Source organism: Hoplias malabaricus, chromosome 3 (assembly GCF_029633855.1).
Source record: "Hoplias malabaricus isolate fHopMal1 chromosome 3, fHopMal1.hap1, whole genome shotgun sequence".
Classification (NCBI taxonomy): domain Eukaryota; kingdom Metazoa; phylum Chordata; class Actinopteri; order Characiformes; family Erythrinidae; genus Hoplias; species Hoplias malabaricus.
In genome coordinates this window covers 42,931,450-42,954,723 of record NC_089802.1, presented here as the reverse complement: position 1 = coordinate 42,954,723, position 23,274 = coordinate 42,931,450, and the positions used below count along the sequence as shown (strand labels likewise).

Sequence of the window (23,274 nt, the reverse complement as noted above, 5' to 3'; positions counted from 1 at the left end):
GGCTCTACACGACGCGACTTGAAACGGCTTGGTTCGCTGAAAGCTCGTTGCTTTTCCACTTGCTTTTTTTTGGCACGATTCTCATCGTGTAATCATGTGTTATTTTCATTTTTTTGGACTAAACATGGCTCCACGCTCCAGTTCTCATAGATTAGATTTACTTGTTGCATGTAAATTATTTACAAGAGTGGCAGAATGTTTGAATTTTGAGCTACAATTAAAATACATTACAATTACGTAACAAAACAAGAAATGATCTAAAATGTATTATATTCTTCACCTATTTTCACTGACACTTGTGAAACATTCATTCATTCATTCATTCATTATCTGTAACCCTTATCCAGTTCAGGGTCGCGGTGGGTCCAGAGCCTACCTGGAATCATTGGGCGCAAGGCAGGAATACACCCTGGAGGGGGCGCCAGTCCTTCACAGGGCAACACACACTCACACATTCACTCACAACTACGGACACTTTTGAGTTGCCAATCCACCTACCAACGTGTGTTTTTGGACTGTGGGAGGAAACCGGAGCACCCGGAGGAAACCCACGCGGACACGGGGAGAACACACCACACTCCTCACAGACAGTCACTCGGAGGAAACACACACTCCTCACAGACAGTCACCCAGAGCGGGAATTGAACCCACAACCTCCAGGACCATGGAGATGTGTGACTGCAACACTACCTGCTGCACCACCGCGCCGCCCTACTTGTGTAACAATTTTAGAAAAAATGAATGAATAGCATAGAGCATAGAAAAAGCATAGAGAGATGGAAAAGCATAGAGAGATGGAAAAGCATAGAGAGATGGAAAAGTTCTCGTCAGTTTTACCCAGTTATATGCTCATTTTTGGTCATGGAATGTTGCTAAGATGGAAGTGTGAAGACTAACAAATAATCCCTCTGTGAGTGTTATCACCTGGAAATTTGGAATCTTGGCCGTGGGTCACTGAGACATCACCATAGATCAAATCTGCGTTCTCACAGATGTGTACTAAATGTTTATATGATCATATTCATGAAATAAACTCACAAGATTTCACTGAACAACAAAAAAAAACTAAATCAATAGATTTTGGATTTCTTCAATCAAGGAGGACCATTGCAGTGAGCTGGAAGGATATGGAGGCCCTGTCTAAACAACAATATATTAGGCAACTGTACACTTGTTCTAAGTTGTGTAATTGGTGTGTGTGTGTGTGTTAGTGAAGGTGCCTTTGTTCATGTTGTAACTGTTATTTCATGTTGATTTTGTTAAAAGCAAAAATCAACAAAAACACTGTAGAAAAAAATCTGCAGTCTACAGTGGATAAGGCCAATATAATCATCAGTTGCACCAATAAAGAGCTTCACATATATTTGCTTAATAATTTTTTAGGCAAATACATTTTCATACAGTTGTGGCAGTTACAGATGGTCTTCAGCAGGTCACAAGCTGCTCAATAAAAGGGTCCTTGGGTCAACAACTTTTGGGCAAGATGCCTCACGTTTTTATTTGAATGCTGCTTTGCTTGCAAAGCTTGTTAAACTAGAACCAGACAATGCCTTTCTCTCACCAACGGTTTCATTAGAATCATACAGCAGAAATTACACAGGTCTTCAAACAAGTAAAATCTGTTTCGTGCTGCTTCAATGACTGGTTATCATTATGTTACTGATGGGTGAAAAAGGAATGTAAAAGATTAAGAATCTTAGGAAATAAGGGCTTTACTTCATGTATCACATTGTCCTTCAGTTACATGAAATTTGATAAAGTTATTTTACATTTTTAAAAATATTTTAAATATAAAAAATATACATATGAAAGGTAATTGACACAATGCAATAAGTTAAAATACAGCAGGGGTCTCTGACTCAATTTACCCTTGCCAGGGGCTCTTCTCCAACCCGGCTGACAAAAGCTATGTAAGATAATGAAAGACCGTGTTAAACGAACATATTTTAATATACAATTTAATCAACCACTTATATTTAAATATACAATTTTATGGAACTCTTACAGTGGTAACGTCATATAGCTTTTATTCACAAACAGGTTTTTAGTGCTACTTTTTCAGTGCATTTTTAAGATCATTCTTTTCATTTTATTATTTTCACACTGTAAACTGTTGTGAAAAATAGCAGATATAACTTGAAATTAGTCTAAATTGTATCTTTAACTAAATTACAACTTTACCCGTTCTGTGTGCATTGTTTATACATTCGTTCAAATGAGCACTTCTTGCACACAGTGAATAATTTTAGCTTTTAACATCATAAACATCATTCATTCATTTTCTGTAACGGCTTATCCAGTTCAGGGTTGTGGGCCTACCTTGAATCACTGGGCGCAAGGCAGGAACACGCCCAGGACCCTGGAGCTGTGTGACAACGACATTACCTGCTGCGCTACTGTGCCGCGCATCGTAAACATCAGCCTAAGCTAATTTTATAGCTTATACTGGGTAGCTAGCTGCTGTGTATGTTCATTCGTTCATTCATTTTCTGTGCTTATAGTCTGAGACCCCTGCTTTACAGTCTTATTTGGGTGTGGATCCACTGAATATCAGTTCACTTGCTCATTCACCCTTTGAATTTTATCATTTATCCCCACAAATGTGTTATATTCACAGTCAAGTCGGCACCATCACAGCTTTATGCTGTATTCCATTTGACTACAGATGCTGGAATTTCCGATTCCAGAATCCAAGATGGCTGCCCACACATCAACTGTGTGTAAAATTTGTAGTATTTTACAGTTTAACACTTCTATATATTTGTGTCTGTACTGTCCACTTGTAATATGTGGACATGTTCCCATGGTATTTGGATGTGTAAAGTATCGCTTAATGCATTGACATCAGCTGGTATCACTAACAATGCTAACCAGGAACAAGCTAACAATTAAAACTTGGAGTATATGGTCATGTATAGAATGACGTCATTCCCAGCTCCAACAACCAACTAATGAGGTAAATGAAATTCAGCATTAGGCTGGACTTCAGCAGACAGATGTGTCTTACACATGCATGTTGCTTTTCATTAGCACCCAGCTTTTATTCTGTGCCCAGGAGTTTCATTGGAGTCAATGTCTGGCAATTAATTGGCCGGTTTGATCGGCTCCTCCGTTGGAACGACATGCGGAAACTGTTTTCAGAACTGACTGTTCCTCGACGCGAGGCTCTGCGGAAAGATGTTCGGAAGCTCTCTCCAGCAAAATAGTACATGATAGGGTTCAGACAGCTGTTGGAAGCTGCCACACAAAGGGTCAGTACTGAAACTTTCAGCAGTTGTTCCTGTAGGTTTTTGTGATTACCTGTCACTTTAAAGTCCAGGTAAACAGTGCGGATAATGTGGTATGGTATGAAACAGAGCAGGAAGGTGGTCAGGATCACGGCGATCAGGTACACAGAGCGCTGATGTTTCCTCTTCTTGTTGTTTTTTAAGACTTTCCGGCCCATGAACAACTTGTAGATTATGCATCCGTAGCAGACCAAAATAGTGACAAAAGGAATTAGGAAACCAAATATCAGTGCTATGTAGTTAAGGTCACGTATCCGCAACCAGTTTCGTTTTTGTACAGGTTCAAAGCAGCTTATTCTTTCCCCGTCTTTCTGAATGCCAGTCATAAGGAAAGGGATGGACATGAGTGCTACAAACAACCAGATGCCAAAGCAAGCCAGACTGGCCCGGCGCACTGTGACCAGGGTTTTGTTACGGATGGGGTGCACCACTGCCAGATATCGCAGCACACTCAGACCCGTAAGGAAAAGCACACTGGTGTACAGGTTCACATAGAAAGAATACACACACCAGCGACAAAGCCAGTCCGGAAAGGCCCAGTGGCATTCCTTGAAGTAGTAGACCAGCCGAAAGGGCAACGTCAAGGTAAAACAGACGTCACTTATGGCAAGGTTAGTCATGAACACCGTGTTGGCCGTCTTCTTGGGTGTGTGCCACACAAAAACAAACAGAGCGACCAAATTGCTGAGCAGTCCCACAGGAAACACAAGACTGTATGTGATGGTGTATGCCATGTATTTGAAATGACTGCAGTTGGGCTTGTCACTTGAGACATTTGGCCATGGGGTCACTGAGGTGACCAGAAGAGCTAAACAGAAACAGAAGAGCAAACAAAATTAAACAATAAATTAAACAAGTCCATCAATGCATTTTATTAAATGAACATTACAATCAACTTTTTTCAATGCTTCTTCCTAATGCTATGAAACAATACACATGTGGCCAGGAGGAATGAACTTACTGAACCAGTTTATGCTCCATGGAGCGGGTTCCCACATGGTGGTGACCATGTTTACCTTAGGTTAAATTCTTAATCTCTGAGAAATCATTTGGTTAAATGATGTTTGTACTGCGTGCATCTCAAAGAATCGTATGAATAATAAATGTTCATAGTCAAATATTTGTTAAGAACTCAAAGCCAAAGTAGTGGCAAGGCTTCATATTTGTTACAATGGATGGTTTGTACTGGTGTTTATTAATGATTTCTTAAAGCAGGAAGTTATACATGGTGGCCTACCTTGGTAAGAGTGTAGTAAATTGCATAAAAAAGAACTCAAACTGTTGGCTCTATTTTGAAACACGTCAATGAGAAGTGTTTCAGGAATGCAGTTAAATAAATAATACAGGCCCAAGCCTTTAAGCGAAAATACTTCACATGCTTTGATTTAACATTGGTGAAGAAACAAAACAAAATAACAAAGAGCAAGGTTAATTTGGCAAAAGGTCACAGCAGAAAATGTTGTGGCTCTCTGGGAAAACAACTGGTTCTTTAAAATCTGATGTTTGTAGTTTTCAATAAGCCATAAAATTCGTCGGTTTGCTAGTGGGTTCAGGAACTAACGTTGCCAAAGCTACTGGATGGGGCTCCATCACTATTGTCTGGTAGGGTGCATAGCCTGGCGGTGGGGGGTGGGGGTAGTTAATGTAAAAGTGACAGTTAGGCTGAAATGGCAAAGAGAAGAGAAGAGAAGAGAAGCCTGCTGTGTATTTTCTCTTCTCTCTCCGATGCAAATCTTATGGAAATAAGAGTTTACAGCACAGCTCTTCTAGAAACAATGGCAGGGAATGTAGTCCAATGGCTGCACCACACATCTTAACATTTAAGAGAAAGTTCAAAACACCCTAACCTTAACTTGACTTTTCTAAAAGTCACTCTGCGTTGCACAGTGTAGTTTAATTAGAGCTGGACAAAAACTAGTTTCATTTAATCAGGTACATGGACTACAGTAAAACAAGATGGATGAATTTAATAAGTAATTTTCACATCTACTCAAAAGTATTACTGAGTAAAGGGTTATAATTATAACTAATAATAAATAAAATAAGCCATTATATTCAGTATTATATTAATAAGTCATAATATTAAGTCATTAATATTATGATTACATCCTAATAATGACTCTGCACCTTAAAATAAAGTGAATGCTTCTTGTTTTTATAATAAATCTATATTTCATAACAGTGAGTCATAATTATGATTCACTTTGCGAAGCCTGCTGGGGCTGCAGATCAGTAGTTTCAGTGCCACAGGGTCTTTTCAGGGTCTCTGGGTCCTGGGGTTAATCCCTGCCTCGAGTCACTGTCTCTGAGGACTTTGGCGTGTTCCCTTCAAGTCTGATTTGCTGTGCTTTGGTTTCTCACACAATCCAAAAACCTGTGGATTCACTCTGCATACTGTCTGGAGGTGTGTGTGTGTGTTGGCTGCTCTGCAGTGAACTGGCACTCTTTCCAGGGTGTGTCCCCAGGGAAACCAGGTTGGCTGTATTCCCAACAAGACCGTGATCAGTATGAAACGGTTACACATAATCAATGATTGTGTAGGAGTTACTTTCTCAGTGCAGTAAATTGTGTTCTTCTCAACTTGCTTTGTCTTATGTTGGGGTCACACCACTGACTATGGAGCTATAGCTTTTCATTTAAGACCAGAATGGTCTGAAAGAAAAGATGAGAATAGTACACACTTGTTTTGGGCTAAATGGTGCTCCATTGAATTTCCACAGCAGTTCAGATGTTACTCAGTACTTAAGTGGTATTTGACCTGCTAATTTTACTACATTTTTTATTTGTTTTTTTGCTTTTTTACACGTGTCATTATTTACCCAAGCAACAATGCTTTTACTGAAGCATGGGTTTAGGTTTCTCTACCCGTTAAATTAACATTTAATATATCCAGTATTAATTAAAAGTAAAGAAAAAGAAAACACTCACCTGTCATTCTCTCCAGGTCACTCCAAACACAGCAACAAAACAAACGCACAGAAGCCTGGCTTCAGGAGCAAAAAGCACCTTGTGTAGCTTGACAGAGACCTGTCAGGATGTCCACAGTGTTAAAAAAACCGAGCTCATTTCCTTCTGCAAAACGTGTGTGTTGCCATGCTGAGGCTGAGCCTCTACTCTGACAGCTGCAGTGTGAAAAGCAAGCAGACCTCACCTCGCTCTGGTGTGCTCTGCCTCCGGGGCACGTTCAGTCATGAGCTGGGAAGGTTCACTTGTCTGAGAATTCTCTGGAAGTGTGGCATTTATCCTGGTCCCTCCCCTTTACTCCGGCTGCCAGAAATCGTGAAGGGCTTCAACAGTACCATGCTGTTGCGTAAGTTTTAAGAGCTGCTTTGCTGTTTAACCAATATGACCATGTTAAGGATAAGGAGCCTTTAGCAAAACTCTAATTGGAATCAAAATATAACTTGTTTATCTTGTTAGTTCATGTCCCAGTTCCTCTTAAATAATTTACTATTAATTCACTATACCGTATCATTAAAAATATTAAATTCATGCTTCTTCATAATCTTTAATGATCATAGTGAATTTCTCTTCTTGTAAAATGCGTTACGGCGTGTTTCTATAATTTTTACTAAATTGTACACACACAAACAAAGTGTGTGAAGAATATCTATCTATCTATCTAGATAGAGAGATAGATAGATACGCACACACACACGCACACACACACACACACAAAATTTGGGGAAGGTTTTGGCAACCCTGGTTAAGTGAACATGTTTTGCTGATCCTCTACAGGGAGCACATTTCCTCATGAAGGAAAAACACTTTTCTGGTTCAAAAAAAAAACTTTTGCATCTGATTATTTAATGCCCTTTGGTGAATTCCTAACCCACAATGAACCTCAACAGGTTGACGCATTTACAGAAGATGTGTGGATGAACGGATGAGTGAATTAATGGTTTTTGAGTGATATTTAAATCTAGCCCTTTGCCTTTGCACTTATGGGTGTTAAATTTTCAGCTTTGACACATATAATTATTAAGCAATAACTATAAATGTGTTAGTTTGTGCCCCTCCACTCTACCTAATAGCTCCCTGAAAATTGGAGGAATTGAAGATCAGTTTTGGTCAAAAATAAGACAGTAAACCTACAGAATCAGTGACATGAGCAATCAAACTAAACAGAATGGCATGTATCCCTAAATGTAATTAATTATTATCTCACATACACACTAGTACTTTACATCTGCATTTTCCCAGTCTCACAACTGCCCCTTTCACACACATTTCACCCAGAAATATTCTGTAGCTTACTCAAAGGAGCTGTTTGTGTGAACATAAACAACCATGACTTTTGTCCTGGGCTTTACACAGACTTTATCCTCCTAGTGACTTAGTAAAAACTCAGGGTACATTCAGAGTCAGAGCATGTTAGAATGGACCTGCTAATGTCCCTGAGAATTTGCTTTATCTCCTGCACGTGCTACACAGGTCCACACATGCCTAAAGCATTCACTTCAAGAGCGTGTCGAACACAGAAAATCTCCTGATCTGTGTTGCATGTGAGAAAGGACCTCCCGGACATCCCCAGACATGATATTCAAGAGTTTCTCTTGAGTTCATATGTAAACGTGGCTTATGTTAAACACTCTGGGGGAGTGACACAAGGATGTGTGAAAGCTGTCACCACTTGTTTTGAACGGATGCTAACAAGTAATTGGACAGCTCAACACACTTGGAGGAGAACACTAAATAGCCAGTTACTAGGTATGTTACTTAATGATGTAGCATTTTACTGAGTGTGGAGAGAGGAAGGGGGAGGCCAGTTATGCAATTTGGACACTCTGTGTTAGATAACTGAGGAATTTGTGTGGATGTCTGGCCATGTTCTGTGATTTGGGCAAGTTTTGTGTGGCACTACTGTGGTTCAGCTCACTGAATATCCTGGTGCTCAGGGCATTTTTATGGCTTCAATGGCCTCTTTCATTTACCTGACCGCAGGGTAACTTTAGTTGGATGTTTGTATAGCTTCAGATGCAAAGATAAACAGATGTGTATAGATGTTTTTGCACACATAGAGTAGATGAACACATAAATTATTGATACATTATGGAAATGCTGATATCAATTGGTGCACACAGGATAAACAAATGCACACATTAATATCAGCAGACAGGGTGGACATTGTAAATGTTGGGAAAGGGGGTGGTTTGTTTCTGTGCTGCTTCTTCTAGAATTATGTTGTTAATATGTTGTTTGTTCTCATTTTTCTCAATCAGTTTTGATTGCATTGAGCCACTTGAACATTAATGAGGTTTACTGATCCTTAGATGATTAGTCCTGGATCACAAACACAACTTGCTTGTTCATTGCTTGTCTACATGAAATAACAGAATGTCTAACTGAAATTAAAGTCTGGATGATGCAAAATTTTCTCATGTTAAATTCTGATAAAACTGAGGTTTTGTTACTAGGTACAGATACTCAGAAACATTCACTCAGAAACGCTGCTATTAATCTTGATAATTCAACAGTAAAACACAGTACCATCATTAAAAACTTAGGGGGAGCTTTTGATTCGACTCTCACATTCTCAAATGGTTTAGGCCCGCAGTATCTTACTGAACTTCTCATAGCTTATCGCCCGTCACGTACACTCCGTTCACAGGATGCCCGTCTACTCTTAGTTCCTCGCATTAAGAAAAACACTGCAGGAGGAAGAGCCTTTTCTCACAAATATCCTTAACTCTGGAACAGCCTCCGGTTACTGTTCGGTGCTCAGACACACTCTCAGTCTTTAAATCTAGATTAAAAACCTGACTTTTCAAACAAGCTTTTGGTTAATTACTCACTTTAAGATTACTCCTTCTCTGTTGGTGTTAGAGCTGTTTTTCATATTATCACTACTTTGTATTAACCCGGTCATATGACCAAAGCTATGGCTTTTTTAGTTAGATTTCTGGTAACCGTCAACACTCTGTCTGTTGCTGGGTTCTCTTGCCTGACCCGTGGAAGCTTTTTTTTCGCAGGAAAATTTTGCCTGTTCTTTACCATGAACCTGCTAACCTCTTTATTTTTATTTTTTCCCTTTGTCTGGTTTTCTTTCTCCTGTCTCTCTCATGCTTTGAGATGCCCTGCTGCTCTCCAGGTGTTGCCCTGATCCAACCCCTGACCCTGTGTGTCCTGTACAAGAACCTGGCCTTGTCTCACCTACAGTATCATGCTTGGTCATGGTGTTTTATCTCAAATTAAATCTGCACCTAATTTTAACTCACACAGAATCACTGATCACCTCCTCCTTCCTCAGTCACATATATCACTAATATACATTCACATTACTATAACCCATTCATCTGTCATCATGTGAAAATGTTGGGTGTATAATAACTGGCAGAGGTACAGTCACTGCAGAGTAAGTTTTCTTTTTGTTTTATTGGGTAAGTTTTACCAAAACAAAGAGAAAAACAAAAAAAGAAACATCACAAGAAAACACAAATTCTTTGAGCTAACTTGGGTGCAGCCTCTCCTCAAGCTGGCCCACTCCAACTCAACTTTCCTCTTCACACCCCATGCTTAAATACCTTCCCCTCATTAACCCTACCTGGGATATACCATCCGTGAAGGTACGGTAAACCAGGAACATGCAGTTCTTAAAGAAACAAAAATCACTTTTCATCCCTTTAAAATAACACCAAGCACCCAAATACAACATATTATTCATATTATTGAACTGAGAAATTAAAACATGCACAATGTAAATACCATCATCGTGTTAGAGATAAATTACACCCCTCCTTCTAAAACAGACATCTTCCACCCTGGAACCTCCAATAAAGGGCCATTAAGAGCAGCGCGCGTGTTCCAACCCGGTCCCTAATAATGGATGTGGAAGTGGGAAACACCCGCATCAGTGTGGGTGCAAGTTTTAACAGCGGTATTTTACAACATGTTACCATCGTTTAAATGGAGCGTGGTAGTGGGTACCTCACTAGCCACACGTCCACCTATCAACATACAGAAAACTGCATTATGAAAACAAATGGCCACACGCTGAACGGACACCCGATGTTAATGAAAAACCCCATTCATATAGCATGGCGAAAACTGAACACGAGCGACCACGAGACCAACGCACCCCATGAGGAACAATGTGAGTTTTAGCAGGTACTTACCCAGATATTATTAAACAAATTGACATTTATATATGAAATGTGTGTGTGTAAATAGTGTTTCATCTCTCACAAGCATATGTCCAGGCTCATGGGTCTGTGAGCCAGTGAGAGGGGGATTTATTCACGAGATAAGAAGTCTGCCACTGCATTCTGCATTCCCTCACGATACCGTACCTGGAACCGGTACGGTTGCAGTGCTAAAATCCAGCAAATAATTCTGGCATTTGAGTCTTTCATTTGGTCCAGCCACTGAAGGGCTCGGTGGTCTGTTTCCAATCTAAAAGTTCTACCCAACAAAGAGTATCGGAAAGTATCCAGTGCCCACTTGATAGCTAAGCACTCCAGTTCCACAGCAGCATACCTGGTCTCCCTGGGAAAGAGTTTGCGACTGATGTAAGCCACTGTCGTGTCTGTACCACGAATGGTCGACTGAAGTCTGGGCTTTGCAAGACAGGGCCCTTACATAACATGTCTTTCAGATCACGAAAGGCTTTTTCTTGTTCCGCACCCCAAGTAATCTGATTCGACCCAGATTTCCGTGTCAAGTCAGTGAGAGGGGCAGCTCGAGTTGCAAATCCCGGAATGAACCTCCGGTACCAGCCTACCAAACCCAGAAAGGATCTGAGCTCCTTTTTTGTTTGAGGCCATGGACAGGACTGTATGGCTTCCACTTTGTCCATCTGTGGACGAATCACTCCTCGACCCAAGACATGTCCCAGGCACCTCACCTCCTGACGGGCCAGAGCACATTTTTGAGGATGGACAGTCAGCCGTGCTTGGTGGATCTGCTGCAGCACTTCCTCTAGATGATGAAGATGCTCCTTCCAGGTGGAGCTGTACGCCACAATATCATCAAGGTATGCGGCCGCAAATGCCTCCATACCTGCCAGGACACAGTCCATCAATCTCTGAAAAGTGGCCGGGGCCCCTTGGAGACCAAAGGGCATCACTGTAAATTGGAAGAGCCCCTGTGCTGTCCGGAAAGCTGTGTATGGCCGACATTCTTTTGCCAGGGGTACTTGCCAATATCCCTTACTCAAGTCCAGTGTGCTGATGTAGTGTGCTTTCCCTAGGCGCTCGATTAGATCCTCTATCCGGGGTATCGGATATGCATCGAAGTGGGATGGAGCGTTTAGCTGACGGAAATCAATACAGAAACGGATGGAACCATCCTTCATTGGTACAAGCACGACCGGACTACTCCATTCACTGTAGGATCTTTCAATTACTCCAAGATCTTGCATCACCTCTAACTCCTTCTTGAGGGATGGGAGTAGGCGCTCAGGTACCCTGTACATCCTCTGCCGAAATGGAGTAGTATCTCTCAAGGAAATGGAGTGCTCCACCATTGTCATAGCCCCAGGCTTCTCCTGGAACAACGCTGCTGGGATAAGTTATTTCTGCTGCTGTAAGGAAAGATGGGACAGATTCAAGGATGCTGATTTCTGATGGCTTGGGAAAAACTGCTCAGGACAGTCCTCTTCCTCCTCCACAGCTCTGCAAAAAGCTGTAAGCTGGGTAGCCCCTGCATCTCTGTCCATTCTTTCAGTGGGTTGACATGAAAGACCTGTGCCTCATAGGTGGCAGGACCCATCTCCCGAAGATTTGTATACGGTCCTTGCCACCGTGCCAGCAGTTTGTTCTCTGTGGTGCGTTGTAGCAGAAGTACTTTTTGTCCTGACTGGAAAGTCCTTTGTCTGGCTGTTTTGTCATACCAGACTTTCTGCCGCTTTTGAGCATTCTTCATGTTCTCCCGAACCAAATCTGCCATTTCTTCCAATTTCTCCCTCATCTTTAAAACATGGGAGAGAATACTGTTTTTCGGGGCTATATGTGGCTCCTCCCAGGCCTCTCTCAAAATGTCCAGTGGACCTCTAACCTGGCGTCCATAAGGAAGTTCAAAAGGAGAAAATCCTGTTGAGGCTTGGGTACTTCCCGGTAGGCGGACAGTAAGTATGACAGCCAGCAATCCCAGTCCTTGGTAGCCACAAATTTTCGGAGCATACCCTTCAAAGTCTGGTTGTACCGCTCCACTAAGCCATCAGTCTGAGAGTGGTAGGGAGTGTTCCTTATACCCTTTATCCCTAGAAACCGATAAGCCTGTCTAAGAGTATTTGATAAAAAGGCCGTCCCCTGGTCTGTAACTATCTCTTGGGGAATTCCTACTCTTGCAAACAACTGTAACAAGGCCCTCACCACTGCCTGTGCTGTGATCTTACGCAATGGAAAAGCCTCTGGATAGTGGGTAGCATAATCACAGACCACTAAGATGTACTTAAAACCTGCTTTTGTTCTTTCTAATGGCCCCACAATGTCCATCCCTATTCTGGTAATAGGTACTTCAATCACTGGGAGTGGTTGTAAAGGGAACAAAGCCCCCTTCCTTTTACTAGTTAGCTGGCATATCCCACAGGATTTACAATATCTCTGTACATCACTGTATGCTCCTGGCCAAAAGAATCTATGACTGATCCTCTCCCAGGTCTTGACACTTCCCAAATGACCTGCCCAATGGATGCTGTGGCTTAATGATAACACCTGCTCTCTCATCTCCCTAGGTACAACCAATTGCTCCTGACGGTCTCCCTCAGGTTGGTGATAAAGCAGGCCCCTTTTTATTAAATAATGCTCCCTCGACAGTGCCGCTGCCACCCCGGTTGGGACCCCGTGTACCTGAACAACTTTAGCGAAAGCCGCCTGTAATGTCCGGTCTTGTTTCTGCAGCTGCTCTATCTGAGAGGGACCTACTTCTTCTACTGCCACCCCCGACCTCGGGGCACCCTCCACCTGCTGTATTTTTAATAAGGAACCAACAAGCTTCTCCCTCTTTCTTTGGCTGCGAGACTTCCTTTGTTTCCCTTGGCCTTCTCTATCCAGTTCAACCCCTCTAAAAGATAATAGCTGCCAGACCTCAGAACTATCTCCCTCGCCCTTTTGCTTTTCCTGAGCTTTAGCCTGGGAACGGGTGAATGCCACTTGGATGGGCTTGGTTGTTTGTACCAACTCTGGTAAAACTAAAACATCCTGCCCTAATATCACCAGATGACTCAAGCTGTTGACCACCCCCACCGGGAGCAGAATCATGTGTCCTCCCACCTCCAGGTAAACCTCTGCTATAGGGTATTCGTGCTCATCCCCATTAACACACAGTACTTTAAGCCGTTTATCTCCTACCTGATCTTTCCCATCGACCAAAGCTGGCTGCACTAGGGTTTGGGTGCTACCCGTATCTAACAGGGCTTGGGTTGTCTTGCCTTTGACTCTCACACTCACTGTCTGCAACCTACCCATAAACTCTGACTCCTCCTCCTCAGGTCTTGGAAGACAACATCGACTGGCTGCTTTTGCTTTTCTTACTGGGCAGTCAGGCTTACTATGTCCTTTCTGACCACCACACACATAATACACCACCTCTGCTCTGTCTCCCAATGAGTGGCTAGACTTTGTGTGTGAGTGTACTGTGGGCAACATATCTGGTGCCTTACCCAACTCTCTAATCCCAGGACCAGTTCCCCCTTTGAACCCCTCAGACTTAACCCTGGTTGTCATCTTTAGGGTTGATTCATAACGGAAGCTCCTTGTGCCTTGATGCACCGCCATGAAGGACTCCACCAGCTGTGCGGCCCTCTGTCCAGTTGGAGGGTCATGCTCCTTGACCCAGACTCTGACCTCAGGGCCCATGATACGAAGGAACTGTTCCAGAATCAGGATCTCTCCCACCTGTTCCACTGTCTTCTCAGCAGGTCGAATCCACTTCCAGAATAAATCTTTCAGGCGGTGGTATAACTCACGGGGGGTCTCACCAGGCCTTATGTCTGGATTCCGAAACCTCTTGTAAACAGCCTGTAAACCTCTTCATTAATTTCATGTTTCAGAAGGATGGCATCTTTTACCTTGTCATAGTCCATTGACTCCCCCATTTCCATAGCCACATACGCCCCACGTAGATGGTCCAGTCTTCCTTTGGCCACCGGTAAGCTTATGCCAGTCTCTCAAATGTTGCCAGGTACTGCTCTATGTCATCTCCTTCCTCCAGCTTTGGCACCATCGCCCTGGTCCATGCTAGAGGTTCTGCACTGGCCACCAATCGGCTGGTATCCGGACTTGGATGGTGGGGCGTGGTGGGCCTGGTAGCGCTGTCCTCCTCTGTTGCCGGTTGCCCTTCCTGTCCCTGTCATTCTGTCCTTGCTCCATCACCTTGATCTACCTCCAGATCATCCCGTAGCTGGTTCAGCTGGACCTGCACACTCCTCCATCACTGCTCCTGCTTGAAAGCCTCCCTTTCCTGAGACTTGACAGTCTTTTGCAGCAGCTGATAGAGTGAGACCAGGGCTCCCTCCTCTGGGATCCGCTCCTCCACTACTGTCTCCATCTCCGGTAGCACCTCTGCTGGCTCATAGGGCTGATCCTTGTCCCCCTTTGCCAATCTCCTGAAGGCCATCTCCTGCCGTGGGAGGTACCTCCTAGCACTCCTGTCCTCCAGTCTCTTTAGTTGCACACAAATCCCACCGCTGCCACCAAATGTGAAGATGTTGGGTGTATAATAACTGGCAGAGGTACAGTCACTGCAGAGTAAGTTTTTCTTTTTGTTTTATTGGGTAAGTTTTACCAAAACAAAGAGAAAAACGAAAAAAGAAACATCACAAGAAAACACAAATTCTTTGAGCTAACTTGGGTGCAGCCTCTCCTCAAGCTGGCCCACTCCAACTCAACTTTCCTCTTCACACCCCATGCTTAAATACCTTCCCCTCATTAACCCTACCTGGGATAAACCATCCGTGAAGGTACGGTAAACCAGGAACATGTAGTTCCTAAAGAAACAAAAATCACTTTTCATCCCTTTAAAATAACACCAAGCACCCAAATACAACACATTATTCATATTATTGAACTGAGAAATTAAAACATGCACAATGTAAATACCACCGTCATGTTAGAGATAAATTACACCCCTCCTTCTAAAACAGACATCTTCCACTCCGGAACCTCCAATAAAGGGCCATTAAGAGCAGCGCGCATGTTCCAACCCGGTCCCTAATAATGGACGTGGAAGTGGGAAACGCCCGCATCAGTGTGGGTGCAAGTTTTAACAGCGGTATTTTAAAACATGTTACCATCGTTTAAACGGAGCGTGTGGTAGTGGGTACTTCACTAGCCACACGTCCACCTATCAACATACAGAAAACTGCATTATGAAAACAAATGGCCACACGCTGAACGGACACGCGATGTTTATGAAAACCCCGATTCATATAGTTAAAGAGGATGGGTTCCCCGTATGAGTCTTGGTTTCTTTCCCAGGCTTCTTCCTCGTGTGCTGAGGGAGTTTTTCCTTGCCACTGTCGCCCCTGGGTTGCTCATAGGAGGCTTGGACCCAGATCTCTGTAAAGTTGCTTTATGACAACATTCTGTTGTGAAAAGCACCATATAAATAAAATTTGATTGATTGATTCAACTCTAGATCTTCCCAAAGCTATTGGATAGAGATCCAACACTCTAGAGACTGCAGTGCTTTTGCTCCACAGCCCAGGCTTGACATTGATATTAAACTTGTATGCAGCTGCTCTAGAGACTCCAAATCCTGTTAGTTAAATGAGATGTCTTTTATCAACATGCATTTTTGGACTGTGGGAGGAATCCCAGGCTGACACTGACAAAATATGCTACATTCCTCACAAACATTAATAAAACGTGCGTCTACAAAATATGTTCCATGGTTTAAAGAGAATCTTATAATGATTCAATATAAAGAGTTAAAGAGTGTGAACTGTGGGCACATATGTTGAGTGACAGCACATGAACTTAAGGGTGAATCTCATTTTTTACTTTTACACCTACCCCTCATTTTCGAGTGATGTTTTGCCCCTTGGAACTGAGTTACAAGGAGTAGTGTTCAAAATATTACCTCTGCTGAATGAGATGACCCTTCGAGAGCATGATATGTTGATACAAAAAAAAAGAGCAATGTTTCAGTTGCACTCTGCAGCGAACTCAGAGAAGTGCTTCTCGAGTTCAAATGTGGAGCAGTGAAACTGTGACTTCCCTTGAGTATTGAGCTCATCCACAACAGAACAGATTTAATCCTGTACTTGAACTCCCTGTTGCTCTCATGGCTGAATGCCATCAAATTTACACACAAATGTTTCAACATGTAGTGTAAATCTGTTGATGCAGCAAAGGGAGATGCATCCTATTAATACCCTTGATTTCAGAGGAAATGCTGAATGAGCAGGTGTTCAGAAACATTTGGCCACACAGTGTGACACTTTACTGTTCTGATGCACATATAGAAGCTTGTTGTGAATGTCAAACTGTGGAAAACCTCTCTGACAGTCCGGTGCATACTTTCCTACCTGTGAAAAAAGACAGAACTAGTGCCTTGCTTATGGAAACATAACTACGTGGCTCCTTTAGATCTACCACTGAAAGAGTCACAGCTGAAAAACATTGTACTATGTTCTGTATTTTCACCCAGGTCAAATATGTGGTGCATTGAGACAATGGCCTAAAATGAATAGCTTGTAGGTACTTTGTTTTCTCAGATGAGAAGGTTAATTATTTTCTCATCTAGACAGTTTTAAAACCTGGAATTCAACACCACAGTTCAGGCTCAGGAGCTGGTCACCAAGTTCTTCACCTGCAGGAGACTTATTCAAAAACAAAGAAGGTCTCGAATGGTAGCAGATTGAATTTAGGTCTTAGAATATTTAAATCACTGATGATTTATTATTTATAACATGAATTATCCCTTATAACATGAAGCTATTTTGCTTATTGTCTTTGTCCAAAGAAAAATATGTATCGCCATTTTGTCTTAAATCTTTGATTTACAGCATAATTTGAACACAGCAGCTGTCCTTCACACTGTGTGAAAATGTCATGATGAATGGACAAACAGGAATGCTCCAAATTTACTTGTAATACAATCTTTTTATATTGACTTTTATATTGTAAAGGGGGCGGCACGGTGGCGCAGCATTTAGTGTCGCAGTCACACAGCTCCAGGGACCTGGAGGTTGTGGGTTCAATTCGGGCTCCGGGTGACTGTCTGTGAGGAGTGTGGTGTGTTCTCCCTGTGTCCACGAGGGTTTCGTCCGGGTGACTGTCTGTGACGAGTGTGGTGTGTTCTCCCTGTGTCCGCGTGGGTTTCCTCTGGGTTTCCTCTCACAGTCCAAAAACACACGTTGGTAGGTGGATTGGTGACTCAAAAGTGTCCATAGGTGTGAATGTGTGTGTGTGTGTTGCCCTGTGAAGGACTGGCGCCCCCTCCAGAGTGTATTCCTGCCTTGCGCCCAATGATTCCAGGTAGGCTCTGGACCCACTGCGTCCCTGAACTAGATAAAGGTTACAGATAATGAATGAATGAATGAATGAGGAAAGTAAAGGTTTTTTCCTTTTTCCTGTAAAGCTGTTATTTTGAAGATACAGGATTATAATAATAATACATTTTATTTGTAATACACTTCACATTTCAAAGAAATCTCAAAGTGCAACAGGACAATCAGAAGCAATAAAAATCCATTAAGAAACAAGTAAATAAAAACAAGATCAGTAGCGTCTTTAGAAAATGCTAACATAATTTTTATATCTGTAAACAGTTTATGAAGCTGTGCGATTTTGATGTTAGTGATGACATTTACGATGGTGATAATGTGATTTTGGGTGATGTTTAGAGCTGGGTTTGATAGATCACGTCCTGCTGATTGTTCCAATGTGTGGATCATGTTTGAGAATCAACCCGTTCCTTAGTTGTGAATATTCTTTTTTGAATTTCCAATCTGAATTACTCTGCAATGCTTTGCCAGGGGTAGTGATAATGGTGTGGTTGGAGAGAGGAGGTTCTCAAGATTGATGTGTTATTTGGATACATCTGTATGTAGATGCATTAATGAGCTATAACCTCTATATGGATCACCTGGGTTCAAAAACAGCAAATTTACACTGGGCTTCCTCCTGTTAAAGACTACAGCAGATTTCCAGGGAAATCACAAGCGTTAGAGTAAGCTGAGTGTTGTGTTATTTAAATCATGTGAATGTGTTTTACTTTCCAATTCATTTGATATTACACACATTCCAGTGAACACTTTGTGTTAGTACAAACTAGTACCAAAACCTGGCTGATATCAGACTTCCTTGGAACACTACTACTGTTACTTGTATAATTTGTGGCAGAAGTGAGCAAAAGTCAGCTATAACTTATTGTTCAGCACTGAGAAAAACCCAGAAATTAATTTCATATAAACAGATAACACAGAAGCCTCCGCCACTAAACCTTTCCCAGCCCCAATAGTGCATTGCAATGTATTGCTTGTGTGCTACAGGTGTTGTTTTTTTCAAGATCACACACTGTGCTTCCTTAAGGCACAGTCTGTGACCTTCTTTTTTTTACCACGACTTCCCTGTTGTAATCCAGCTTCTAACTGAAAGATGGCGCGGGCAACTGCTGCCATTGCGTCTTTTGCACACACCTACCCCGTTTATGTGAGTGGACAGTCAGAAAATCATTTCGCTGCAATGTTGTGCTTGTATAACTTTGTATGTGACAAATAAATTTAATCTATTCTAATCTAATCTAATCTAATCTAATCTAATCTAATCTAAATAGAGCACAAAATCTTTCAGCGTTGTACGTTATATATGCCTTTATTAATGTTTATATTACTTTTAAATTTGCTTTCCATTTTTTAAAGAAATCATACATTCATATATTCGACTTCTGTAAGTACTTGATCATGATCAGGGTCACAGTGGATACAATTTCACACTGACTTTACTGCTATTTATTCACTCACTTGTTGGAAATGTCTTTTGGAGGCACCAAAACATTCTGACTTTCTTTCTTGATTTCTCATTTGAATCAGTCAGCACCTGAGCCCATGCTGCAAACAGATCAGAGGAGCAGAGACTCTGTTTTCATACCTCTTGCATCAGTCTTTTACTTCTGTATTTTATTTACAAAATGATGGTGCAGACTAGGGTGACCAGACGTCCTCTTTTATCCGGACATGTCCTCTTTTTTAGACTTAAAAAAATGTCCAGGCAGAATTTCACAAACGTCCAGGATTTTGTTTTTCTAGAGCTTACATAGAACTTCGAGAAGCGTTTCGTTCACAAACTAGTCCCGCCCTCCCCTACTCCGATTGGTTCGCTTGAGTGAGAACCGGGCGTGGTGAAGTAGCCTAACATCTTCTGATTGGACGGTCTGACTGTAGAGCTACCGTTATTGGTCGATAACATTTTAATTGGGAATAATACCAATTAAAATAAACATTTAATTGGTCAGTCTGCACGTCAGTAGTCATCCAAAATAGAAACTTTAAAACGTGGCAGGAAAATTGACCTAAATCTAAATGCCAGGCCTTTGAGGCAAATACGCATAAAATTATGAATCAGCTTTTAAACCCAAATTGTCTAGTAGCTGCTGGACTTCATTCCTGAGTCCTGAGACCTCTGGCAGCTAAAGCCTCGTTGTATCTCTGTGAAGTTACACAAGAGATTTGAGCATATTTTCCTAGTCATTTTCCCATATAAATCTCATGTGATATTTTTAGAAATCTTTTATCTCTGTATTGGGTTCTTCTAAAGTGCACACAAGCTGTCATTTAACAGAAGTAAGGCATCAGCCGGAGCTCTATGACCTGCCCAGAAATATAGCAGGAAATAGCTTGTTTCATTTTTGTTGTCACAAGAAAATATTGTCCCCTACTTGTATTCATAAATGTTCAAAATACAAAAGGCAAAAACCTTCTAAATGCGTAATATAAGTTAATGTAGCCACATCTTATTCCAAGTTACACTTTACCATTCTCTTAGTCCAATTATGATGACATTTGGATCCAATGTGATTGGGTCAGTGTTCTAAACAATGACTGTGTTCTTTCCAAGAGTAACAGTATTTCCTTCTCTAAGATGGCCTGAAAGGAATGCATGTTTCTCCGTCTATCTCTATCACTCAGTGGGAGCTAGCCAATGTCGACATATATTAGCTGACAGAAGGTCCAGAAGGTAAACATCCTACTCAGAATTTAGTTTCAATTGTACTGAGGCCTTCCAGATTTTATATTGTAAAGGGGGCGGCACGGTGGCGCAGCATTTAGTGTCGCAGTCACACAGCTCCAGGGACCTGGAGGTTGTGGGTTCAATTCGGGCTCCGGGTGACTGTCTGTGAGGAGTGTGGTGTGTTCTCCCTGTGTCCACGAGGGTTTCGTCCGGGTGACTGTCTGTGACGAGTGTGGTGTGTTCTCCCTGTGTCCGCGTGGGTTTCCTCTGGGTTTCCTCTCACAGTCCAAAAACACACGTTGGTAGGTGGATTGGTGACTCAAAAGTGTCCATAGGTGTGAATGTGTGTGTGTGTGTTGCCCTGTGAAGGACTGGCGCCCCCTCCAGAGTGTATTCCTGCCTTGCGCCCAATGATTCCAGGTAGGCTCTGGACCCACTGCGTCCCTGAACTAGATAAAGGTTACAGATAATGAATGAATGAATGAATGAGGAAAGTAAAGGTTTTTTCCTTTTTCCTGTAAAGCTGTTATTTTGAAGATACAGGATTATAATAATAATACATTTTATTTGTAATACACTTCACATTTCAAAGAAATCTCAAAGTGCAACAGGACAATCAGAAGCAATAAAAATCCATTAAGAAACAAGTAAATAAAAACAAGATCAGTAGCGTCTTTAGAAAATGCTAACATAATTTTTATATCTGTAAACAGTTTATGAAGCTGTGCGATTTTGATGTTAGTGATGACATTTATGATGGTGATAATGTGATTTTGGGTGATGTTTAGAGCTGGGTTTGATAGATCACGTCCTGCTGATTGTTCCAATGTGTGGATCATGTTTGAGAATCAACCCGTTCCTTAGTTGTGAATATTCTTTTTTGAATTTCCAATCTGAATTACTCTGCAATGCTTTGCCAGGGGTAGTGATAATGGTGTGGTTGGAGAGAGGAGGTTCTCAAGATTGATGTGTTATTTGGATACATCTGTATGTAGATGCATTAATGAGCTATAACCTCTATATGGATCACCTGGGTTCAAAAACAGCAAATTTACACTGGGCTTCCTCCTGTTAAAGACTACAGCAGATTTCCAGGGAAATCACAAGCGTTAGAGTAAGCTGAGTGTTGTGTTATTTAAATCATGTGAATGTGTTTTACTTTCCAATTCATTTGATATTACACACATTCCAGTGAACACTTTGTGTTAGTACAAACTAGTACCAAAACCTGGCTGATATCAGACTTCCTTGGAACACTACTACTGTTACTTGTATAATTTGTGGCAGAAGTGAGCAAAAGTCAGCTATAACTTATTGTTCAGCACTGAGAAAAACCCAGAAATTAATTTCATATAAACAGATAACACAGAAGCCTCCGCCACTAAACCTTTCCCAGCCCCAATAGTGCATTGCAATGTATTGCTTGTGTGCTACAGGTGTTGTTTTTTTCAAGATCACACACTGTGCTTCCTTAAGGCACAGTCTGTGACCTTCTTTTTTTTACCACGACTTCCCTGTTGTAATCCAGCTTCTAACTGAAAGATGGCGCGGGCAACTGCTGCCATTGCGTCTTTTGCACACACCTACCCCGTTTATGTGAGTGGACAGTCAGAAAATCATTTCGCTGCAATGTTGTGCTTGTATAACTTTGTATGTGACAAATAAATTTAATCTATTCTAATCTAATCTAATCTAATCTAATCTAATCTAATCTAAATAGAGCACAAAATCTTTCAGCGTTGTACGTTATATATGCCTTTATTAATGTTTATATTACTTTTAAATTTGCTTTCCATTTTTTAAAGAAATCATACATTCATATATTCGACTTCTGTAAGTACTTGATCATGATCAGGGTCACAGTGGATACAATTTCACACTGACTTTACTGCTATTTATTCACTCACTTGTTGGAAATGTCTTTTGGAGGCACCAAAACATTCTGACTTTCTTTCTTGATTTCTCATTTGAATCAGTCAGCACCTGAGCCCATGCTGCAAACAGATCAGAGGAGCAGAGACTCTGTTTTCATACCTCTTGCATCAGTCTTTTACTTCTGTATTTTATTTACAAAATGATGGTGCAGACTAGGGTGACCAGACGTCCTCTTTTATCCGGACATGTCCTCTTTTTTAGACTTAAAAAAATGTCCAGGCAGAATTTCACAAACGTCCAGGATTTTGTTTTTCTAGAGCTTACATAGAACTTCGAGAAGCGTTTCGTTCACAAACTAGTCCCGCCCTCCCCTACTCCGATTGGTTCGCTTGAGTGAGAACCGGGCGTGGTGAAGTAGCCTAACATCTTCTGATTGGACGGTCTGACTGTAGAGCTACCGTTATTGGTCGATAACATTTTAATTGGGAATAATACCAATTAAAATAAACATTTAATTGGTCAGTCTGCACGTCAGTAGTCATCCAAAATAGAAACTTTAAAACGTGGCAGGAAAATTGACCTAAATCTAAATGCCAGGCCTTTGAGGCAAATACGCATAAAATTATGAATCAGCTTTTAAACCCAAATTGTCTAGTAGCTGCTGGACTTCATTCCTGAGTCCTGAGACCTCTGGCAGCTAAAGCCTCGTTGTATCTCTGTGAAGTTACACAAGAGATTTGAGCATATTTTCCTAGTCATTTTCCCATATAAATCTCATGTGATATTTTTAGAAATCTTTTATCTCTGTATTGGGTTCTTCTAAAGTGCACACAAGCTGTCATTTAACAGAAGTAAGGCATCAGCCGGAGCTCTATGACCTGCCCAGAAATATAGCAGGAAATAGCTTGTTTCATTTTTGTTGTCACAAGAAAATATTGTCCCCTACTTGTATTCATAAATGTTCAAAATACAAAAGGCAAAAACCTTCTAAATGCGTA

General features: G+C 41.6%; 1 protein-coding gene across 2 annotated transcripts; it reads right to left on the bottom strand.

The window, feature by feature from the left end:
- Positions 1–1,513: 1,513 nt before the first annotated feature.
- On the bottom strand, positions 1,514–6,477 carry cysltr3 (cysteinyl leukotriene receptor 3). 2 transcript variants are annotated; one of them, XM_066665964.1, is made up of 3 exons: positions 6,439–6,477; positions 6,216–6,314; positions 1,514–4,095 (listed from the first exon to the last, which is right to left on the bottom strand). In XM_066665964.1, the coding sequence occupies exons 2-3, from the start codon at positions 6,220–6,222 to the stop codon at positions 3,041–3,043; spliced, it is 1,062 nt and encodes a 353-aa protein (XP_066522061.1). In that variant the 5' UTR covers positions 6,223–6,314; positions 6,439–6,477; the 3' UTR covers positions 1,514–3,040. The 2 variants fall into 2 exon arrangements, with proteins under 2 accessions (XP_066522061.1, XP_066522060.1); XM_066665963.1 differs by lacking the exon at positions 6,439–6,477 and having other exon boundaries at positions 6,216–6,428.
- Positions 6,478–23,274: the final 16,797 nt, after the last annotated feature.